Genomic DNA, 9585 nt, shown 5'->3' with positions numbered 1-9585 from the left:
CAAACCCAACAATGGTATGGCTGGGTCAAAGGGCAGGCATTCTTTTATAGCCCTTTGAGCATGATTCCAAATTGCCAGCCAGAATGGCTGGATCAGTTCACAACTCCACCAGCAATGCATTAATGTCCCAATTTTGCCACATCCCCTCCAACATTCATTACTCTCCCCTTCTTTCATTTTAGCCAATCTGCTAGGTGTGAGGTGGTACCTCAGAGTTGTTTTGATTTGCATTTCTCTAATTATTAGAGATTTGGAACACTTTCTCATGTGCTTATTGATACTTTTGATTTCTTTACCTGAAAATTGCCTATTCATGTCTCTTGCCCGTTTATCAGTTGGAGAATGGCTTGATTTTTTATACAATTGCTTTAACTCCTTGTATATTTGAGTGATTAGACCCCTGTCGGAGTTTTTCGTTATAAAGATTTTTTCCCAATTTGTTGTTTCCCTCCTGATTTTGACTACATTGTTTTTGTTTGTACAAAAGCTTTTTAGTTTAATATAATCAAAACCATTTAATTTACATTTTGTAATTTTCTCTAACTCTTGCTTGGTTTTAAAGTCTTTCCTTTCCCAGAGATCTGACAAGTATACTATTCTGTGTTCACTTAACTTATCTATAGTTTCCCTCTTTATATTCAAGTCATTCACCCATTCTGAATTTATCTTGGTGTAGGGTGTGAGATGTTGATCTAGACCTAATAATTGTCATTTTAATAAAGGTCAAAATAAAAAAAAAACATCATTATTGAGCCTCCACACAAAGAAAACTGGTGTCTCTATCAGGTCACACATCATTATAAGCACTTTTCTGGTCGCAGCTTGAAGTCATACCTCTAATACCTTCCAGTCATGTGATGCTGGACAAGTCATTTGCCTACTCAGTGGCCCAGGAATCTCTCAAATTCTATGTGGCAGAATAGTTGCGATACACATGGAAAGAAAGGGGGAGTCTCCTCACCAGGCCCTACACCTGTGAAACCACAGTTAAGGACAAAAATTTCTCCTTCTCATTTTACTTCCCTCTCTTTTCTTTCTAGGAATCCTTACTTTATTCAGCCCAACAATCAAGGCTTTGGCATTGCAATTAGCTTTCAAGAGAATACTAACATCTCTAATTTATCCTACATATATATCTTGTTTGTAAATAGTTATTTGCATGTAACTTTACCATGAGACTGAGTTCCTTGACAACAAGAACTGTTTTTTTTCTTTCTTTATTTGTTTTCTGCCTCTTTGTATCCCTATGACTTTATCATAGTGCCTAGTATATAGTCAGTGCTTAATAAATGCTTACTGACAATAATAATAATAATAACAATTGTTGTTGTTGTTCATTCATTGCAATCATGCCCAACTCTTTATGAATCCATTTGGGATTTTCTTGGCAAAGATATTGGAATAGTTTGCCATTTCCTTTTCCAGCTCATTTTACAGATAAGAAACTGAGGCAAATAAGGCTAAGTGACTTGCCCATGATCGCATAGCTAACAAGTATCTAATGCCAGATTTGAACTCAGTGGACTGAATCTTCTTGGCTCTAGGCCCAGCATTCTATTCACTATACCACCTAACAGCATAAATAATAACTAGCATTGTTGTATTATATGACCTAGCTACATATATCTTAAGGTTTGCAAAGCACTCTATATATTTTACCAAATTTTTTCATCACAGCAGTACTGAGATAGATTCTATTATTAACCCCATTTTACAAATGAGGAAACAAATTAATTGAGGTAAAGAGATTTGGCCAAAGACATGTGGAAATTTAACATAGCCTGTGCCCCTTTCTTTGGCACCTCAAGACATCTCTGCGTTTTAAAAGGAAAATCTTAAGGTTGTTTTGGAGTGCCAAACTAAGGGATATGGGCTTATGTTAAATTCCACAATATCCTAAAGGTTCACAGATTAAGATTTTTTTAAAAGCAATTTTAGGAAAAGATATTGCCATTGACCTGGACCAGGAAAGCAGATCATCCAGAGACAATGCTGTAAGGATCATCATCATTTTAGAAAAGATGACAGCAATAGAAAATGTCCCCAGAAATCAGACAATGCATCTTAAGACTCCGAGTGAGCCTTTGAATATAATAAACTGAACTGTGGGAATTAGGTCATCCACTCCTTTAGTCCTTCCCATACATCAATATTCTATTTTGATTGTAAAACTCTTAGTCAAAAAAGGAGAATGCCTCTTAATGGCTCCTTGTAAAAATATTATTTATTGATCATTTTTAATATGTTAAAAAATCCAAATATAGTTAGATCCTCTATGAAATGTATAATACATTTAGGCCCTTGGGTATTTTGGTGAGACAATCATGAATTGTGTGTGTGTATATATATATATATATGTATATATATATATATATATATAAAATACATGGAATGATTTGTTGGGAAGACTAATATGTCTCCCAATGAAACATAGGGGGATTGTAGAAATTTAACACAAGCCTTTACTCCTTTCTTTGGTATCCCAAGAAAACCTTTGTATTTTAAAGAGAAAACTGAAGTTACACCAGGCTTCTTTCCCCCATCTTCTTTCTGAATAAGAAAGGAGACAAAGTCTTTTGTGTATCTATTTAAAAAAAAAAACTCTTAAGATAGTGGGGTAGAGAAAGCTGGGTATCCACAATGTGCAGGCATTCTAAAGGTCTCATGACTCCTGGCATTCAGAAGACCCTTGTCTTTTGCCCCACATGACTCCCTAGCATCTGAAAGACAATTCAGAAGGTTTAAATATATATAAAGCTACCTTTGCCCTTGAATATGACATTTTGGATTTAATTATATCAATAAATGCTTTGATACACCACTAAATTTTTGAGTTTTACCATTGCCTCTGACTAAATAAAAGACATTTCAGGACATGAGTCTCCCAGTGAGAAAAATGTTCTATTTTGAGAAAATGGACAGAAATTCATATTTTGTTCTTGTGTTTGATGGAAAAATAATTAGGTATACTCCATGAACAAAACAATCAGAAAATGAAAACAATAAAAAATGATATGCCTCCCCACCTTGACTTGATATTGATTCAATTTAGGTTATTTTAAATTCATTCAGTGGCTAACTTACCATTACAGGTACCATTGAATGTAGAATTGAGCAACGTGTTTTGTTCACACTGAAAAGAAAACAATATGTAAGAGAAACAACATACTTCAAGTATTAGTTCTTAACTTTCATGCAATACCATTCTTTTCCTCTTTCCAAGCTAAAAACAAAATATAACATTTTCCCAATCCAATAAGTATTTGCTAAGAGTCTAATATAGACAACCTCTCTTGGATCACTGCCATGTCATGGCAGAGAGGGTTGGGTAGCTCAACAAATGAGCCATGCCATTCAGAGTTACTCAAGATATACACATTATAGTGAAGAGTTCTGACAAAAGTTGATCCAACAGAGAAGAAAATGACAAACCACTCCAGGACTTTTGCAAAGAAAACCTCCTGGATAGTATTAAAATGACCCAAAGAGATGAAACTAGAAGATAAGCCCCTCGGGGGAAAGATATCCAATGTACTTTTGGGGAAGAGCAGAGTCTAATCACAAGTAGTTCCAATACTAATGCAGTGGCTGAGCCAAAGAAAAATGGAATTCTAGCCGCAGATGTGACTGAGAATGAGAGGATAGATAGTCTGATACTGTAAACATCAATATTGCATAAGAATCTGGAATGTAAGATCTATATTCTAAGGCTGTGATGGCAAAACGGCATGTGTGCCAAAGATGGCATACAGAGACCTTTCTATGAGCGCACAAAGACCCTTGGCTTAGCCAGCTGGAAGCCTGGCCTGCCCCTGAATGCAGGGAGTGGAGCATTCTAGCCTCTCTTAACCATCACAGGGGCTGAGCCCCGGGCATGGCTCTGCCCCTCAGCCTCCCCACCAGTCTCCCCCTGCTAAGCAGCAGCTGTGGTCATTCCCCTCCAGCTCTTTTGGGCCAAGAAGCAGGAGGGAGTCTGATGGCCACACCTCTCAGGCTCCCAGGAGTAAGCATGGTGGCCATGCTCCTCCTTTGAGAGCTGAGGGGTACAGCTGACCCAGAGCTGGTAGCCTGGCCCCATCCCCCAAAAGGCAAGGGAAGGGTATGGGCCTCTGGAGCCTCTCCAAGGAGCTCGGCCTCTTCCCCCAAGAGTCCCTTGGATAGCAAGGAGTTCAAATCAATAGATACTTAAGGAAATTAATTCAGTCTCTTCACTGGAAGGTCAAATATTGAAGCTGAAGGTTACATACTTTGGTCACATAATGAGAAGATATGACTCACTGGAAAAGACCCTGATGCTGAAAAAGTTTGAAGGCAAAAGGAAAAGGGGCTGGATAGAGTCAAGGAAGCAATGAACATGAACTTGGATGGTCTTGAAGACATAGCAAAGGACAGAAGGGCCTGGCATGCTATGGTCCAGAAGAGTTGGGAGTTGGACACAATTGAATGACTGAATGACAACAACAACAACAAAAGTATGTGTGTGTGTGTGTGTGTGTGTGTGTGTATGAACCTGTCTTGGAACTAGCTACAGAAAGATAAAACCAAACTATCCCTGCCTCCAGGATCTTACATTCTATGGAAGCTGCAAGGACTATATATTAATAGAGCTAAAGGACATTCCATTTTACAGATAAGGTTGTTGTTCAGTTATTTCAGTTGTGTCCAACTCTTCATGACCCGGTTTGGTGGTTTTCTTGGCAAAGACACTGGAGTGGTTTGCCATTTCCTTCTCCAGTTTATTTTATAGATGAAAAAACTGGGGCAAACAGGGTCAAGTGACTTTCCCATGGCTACACAGCTAATAAGTGTCTGAAGCTGGATTTGAACTCATGAATATGAGTCTTCCTAATTTCAAGCCCAGTGTTCTATTCCACTGTGTCATCTAGATAAGGATACTGTTTTTGTTTTTGTTTTTGTTTTTGTTTTTGTTTTTTAATTTTAAACCCTTAACTTCTGTGTATTGATTTATAGGTGGAGGATTGGTAAGGGTAGGCAATGGGGGTCAAGTGACTTGCCCAGGGTCACACAGGTGGGAAGTGTCTGAGGCCGGATTTGAACCTAGGACCTCCCGTCTCTAGGCCTGGCTCTCAATCCACTGAGCTACCCAGCTGCCCCGATAAGGATACTGTTAAATTAAACTGTTATAAGGAAAAGAGCTGAAATGTTCAACTCAGATTTTGTGATTCCAGGTTCAGGATGCCTCAAGTGTGCTATTATATCAGACTTTGAATAACAGGGGAAGAACAGAGAAATTTGTATTCCAATAATACATATGTTGTCAGTTCATTAAACCAGGGAATCTTAATCTGGGGTACATAAATCTGTAAGGGGGTCTTTGAATAGACTTCAGGGCACTTGTGAACTTGGAAGGGGAAAAAGAAACTTATCACTAACCTCTAAGTGAAATTTTGTAGTTCCTTCTATGAAGAATATAGGCAAAGAGCATTATCCTAGAGGGTGGTCACTAGGCATCACCAGACAGCCAAAGGTGTCCATGGAACCAAAAACCATTAAGAGCCACAGCCAATGACTTAACTATAATTTCCCAATGGCAGTTTCAACAGAATAAGGATAGTTAATATTAGCACAAAAGCTTAATGTTCATGTGTGGAACTTTATGAAAATATGTCAAGGTATTGTTTCACTCATGGCAATTCTACAGTGTGACAGTCTGGATCAGGGTTCTGACATTAAACATATTCCCAAATTACAGTTGATTAATTTACCTGAGGAGAATGGCTGAAGCTTTTGCCTGCCAGAAGACACTGTGTCCAGTGTCCTGTTACACCCTAATGTGATTATATTCTATTTACTTTTCTTCTTTTAATAATATTTTATTTTTCCCAATTGCATACAAAAACTTCTTTTTTTACTCTGCAAAGGAAAATATTAGAATGTTTGGGAGGGAATGAACCATAGGAAGAATCTCATCCAACTCTCTCATTTTAAAGATAAGAAGATAAAGCTTTCAACAAAAAAAGATAAAGCTTTTCAAAAAACACTAGTTCAGCTTTTAAGGGAAACCTTCCTAAATATCATACTCCAATCTTCTTTCCTGTCCTTACCATCCATAACTCTAAAAATACCTTGAATAATCATAAAGAATTTTTTATTTTTTTCTTTAAAGAAACAAGATCCGAATAACTTCATGGTTTGCTAATGTATTACCTTCAACTTGGTTAAAGGTAGAAAGGTGCAAAATGCTAGTTAAACTCATTTATGTTCACATAAAAGATTTTTAATTTTCCCTAAACTTTGAACAACATCCATCATAGAAAATGACTTTGAGAAAAATAGTCTCATCCATAACTGCAAACGCAGAGTACTTACTGTGTGCAAGGGATTGTGAAAGGCACTGAGGAGAATAAAAAATCAGTCAACAAAGTTTTATTAAGTGCATACTATCTGCCAGGCATTGTTCTAAATGCTGTGAATACAAAGAAAGGGGGGAAAAGCAATGTCCTTATTCTCAAAGAACTCACATTCTAATGGCAAAGGCAACATGCAAATAACTACATATAAGCTTTATACATTAGAAATGGAGCATAATCTTAGAGGGAAATGACTAGGGTGGGCATAGAAAGGTTCATGAAGAAGATGATGCTTGAGCTGAGGTTTGAAGAAGTCTAGAGAAGGTAAGAATTAGAAGTGAAGTGTTGAAGTATGCCAAATATGGGGGACAGCCAGTGTGTAATAGAAATGGATCATAGTTTTTTTAATGTAAACTATAATCAGAATACTGAAATATTTAAAAAAAAACACACAGCCTGTAAAGAGCTTTAAATGCTGACTAGGATTTTCTATTTATGCTAGAAATAATCTTTTACCTCTTGGTCAGACCTATACTTTAGGAAAATCACTTTGGGAGCTGAGTGAAAGATGTATTGGAATGGAGAGGTGAGACAGGGGAGGGGTGAAGATGTATAAGTAGAGAAGTAGATACACACAAGAGGCATTGTGAAGGTAGAAATGAAAAGATTTGCCCATGGATTGACTGTATATGTGGAGTGAGTGAAAGTGAGGAGTCAAGGTTGTAAAGTTGAGTGGCTTAAGGATGGTTCTTGATTGTAATAGAAAAACTGAGGGAGAGAGAACATGAATTGCAAAATGTCAGAAATAGTTATTAAAATTGTATCAACATGTAATCTCAAAAAATTTAATTTTAAAAAGAGATCTTTGATAAATTCAAATGGAAAGAAGTGAAATGATGAGATTTTTAAAAAGCCTGATTACATGTAATTCAGAAGTGAGTGAGAGGAAAGGAATGGAAACTACTATAGTATAGATCAGCAGTTCCCAAACTTTTTTGGCCTACCGCCCCTTTTCCAGAAAAAAATATTACTTAGTTCCCTGGAAATTATTATTTTTTTAATTTTAATAGCAATTAATAGGAAAGATAAATGCACCCGTGGCCATCACCACTCCCCTGGATCGCTGTAGCACCCACCAGGGGATGGTAGCGCCCACTTTGGGGAATCACTGCTATAGATGATCTCCTCATAGAATTTAGCCAAGGAAAGGCTGATATTAAACAACAATTTGTGGGGTTGGTTGGATCAAGTTGGGCTTTTTGTTTTTGTTCTTGATTTTAAAAAAAGACTAGAGAAACTAATAAAATTATAGACAGCAGGGATGGAGCTAGATATGGAAGATTAAGAAAACAGTAGGGATGATAGTGGAGGAACATAGAGGAGATAGGAATAGATGAGATCAACAGTGTAAATATAGTGGTCTGCATTGGTGAGGTGAAGGTCCACCTCTTCATGAGAAAGAATTGGAAAAGGAGAAGAGAGCAGAGAAAGACTTCTGAGTGATGTGAGATGAGGAGTAAGAGGAGAGAAGATGGAGCTCTTGGTAAAGTATCAACTGTTTTGGTGAAATATAAAGCTTAGATCCTCAGTCAAGATTCAAGTGATAGGCCATAGGAGTTTTAAGGATGGATAACAATAGTTTGGAATTTCTACTTTGGTGAGTGGAATAACAAATCACTTAAGGAGATATATAAATGGATTGCCTTTTTGCAATAATGGCTCAGTTGAAAATATGTCAGCAACATTTGTAAAAGACTCAATCAGTAAAATTTATGATTTTCTCTAGCTTCATTGAAAATAATGTAGATAGAAGTAAAGTAAGTTCACGGTGGGAGTGTTATAAAATTGAAGTTTAGCAAGGCATGTCTAACAATAAGCCAAGGAGTGAGAAATCAGACAGGAGTAAATAGTGTAGAATTGAACTAATTCACTACCACGGCAAGATAAGGAAGGGAGGAGAGTATAACAAGTGCAGTCATGAGGATCTGGGAAAGAAATAAGGAGGGGAAGAATAGGAGGTCACAGAAGGGCCAAATAATGGCTATCTAGCACAAATGAAACCCAGAGAGAAATTTCTAAGATGATATACTTTCATTTCTTGTCATATGATGGGACTGAACTAGATGGCCTCTTAGCTCTCTTCATGCTCCAATCTACAATCCATTCTCTCTCTCTTTCTATATTTATATATATATACATATATATGTACATATATATATACACACACATATATACACACACGTGTGTGTATGTATATATGCACATATGGTCATCTTGCTTTTTCTGAGGAAAAGCTGAGCCTTTCAAGGAATCCTGTTCTAATCTTTGTCAGCTCTAACTTTTAGGTGGTTTTTCCTTATATTAAGACTAGTTTTATTTGAAACTTTGATTCTTTCCCTCTAGTTCTGTCTTCTGGACAGACAAACAGAAGTCTAATCTTTCAGCCCTGTAAATATTTAAATAAAGACAACTTTTGACATATGTCCCCTGAGTAATTGTCTTTTATTAATCAATTAACAAACATTTATTAAGCACATTCTATATTCCAAGAACTATAATAGGAACTGGGGCTACAAATACATAGATTAAAACAATACCTACTTTTGAGAAACTAACATTCTATTTTCCCCTAAGCACTGTGCATAGTTCCTTGAATATAATAGCCATTCAATAAATGGTTTATTGAATGAATGAATAAATGAATAAAAGTTAAAAAGCAAGGGATAATTCCTAGCTGTGTGACTCTGGGAAAGCCACTTAACTACACTTGCCTACCCCATACCACTCTTCTACCATGGAACTAATACAGCATTGAGTCTAAGTTGGAAGGTAATGGTTAAAAAAAAAGCAAGGGATAATAGAATTTAGTTTTTGTTGGTGGTTTCTCTAAATATCTACTCTCTAATTTTGTTGGAGACACATCATTCTAAAAGACAGTCTTTCGTTTGAATTTCTATTGATGGAACAGCATGTCCTACCTTGCTGATATCATCAGGTGACTGGTTATTGGCATTATCCTTCTGGATTGTGTTCATTAAATCAGCATGGAACTTCTTCGCATTGAGGAAAATAAGTGGATTGTTTATTGAGATCATTTTCACCTGTTGTGAATTTTCCTTTTGGGGAAGAAAAGGCAAAAATTCAGAGTTCTGCATTTTATTACCTGAAATAAGAAATGATTTTTCATCCTTAAACAAAACTAAATTGTACTGATAACTCAACTTTAAAATTAAGGACAATACAGAGTTAAGGTACAGAATTTGGGATCATTGTT

The 9585-nt window shown here is 36.6% G+C and overlaps 1 protein-coding gene across 1 annotated transcript in view; it reads right to left on the bottom strand.

Moving 5' to 3' along the window:
- SLC26A7 (solute carrier family 26 member 7) overlaps positions 1-9585 on the bottom strand; it is a 308018-nt gene that overhangs the window by 14051 nt on the left and 284382 nt on the right. Inside the window, exons 14-15 of the mRNA XM_044668390.1 lie at positions 9290-9427; positions 3085-3133 (exon numbers count right to left, since the gene is read on the bottom strand). Of these exons, the coding sequence (XP_044524325.1) occupies positions 3085-3133; positions 9290-9427 (187 nt within the window). The remainder of the gene's footprint in view (positions 1-3084; positions 3134-9289; positions 9428-9585) is intronic.

This window comes from Gracilinanus agilis, chromosome 1 (genome assembly GCF_016433145.1).
Source record: "Gracilinanus agilis isolate LMUSP501 chromosome 1, AgileGrace, whole genome shotgun sequence".
Lineage (NCBI taxonomy): Eukaryota > Metazoa > Chordata > Mammalia > Didelphimorphia > Didelphidae > Gracilinanus > Gracilinanus agilis.
Note: the sequence above shows the minus strand (reverse complement) of the source record. Positions and strands in the feature narration are given on the sequence as shown.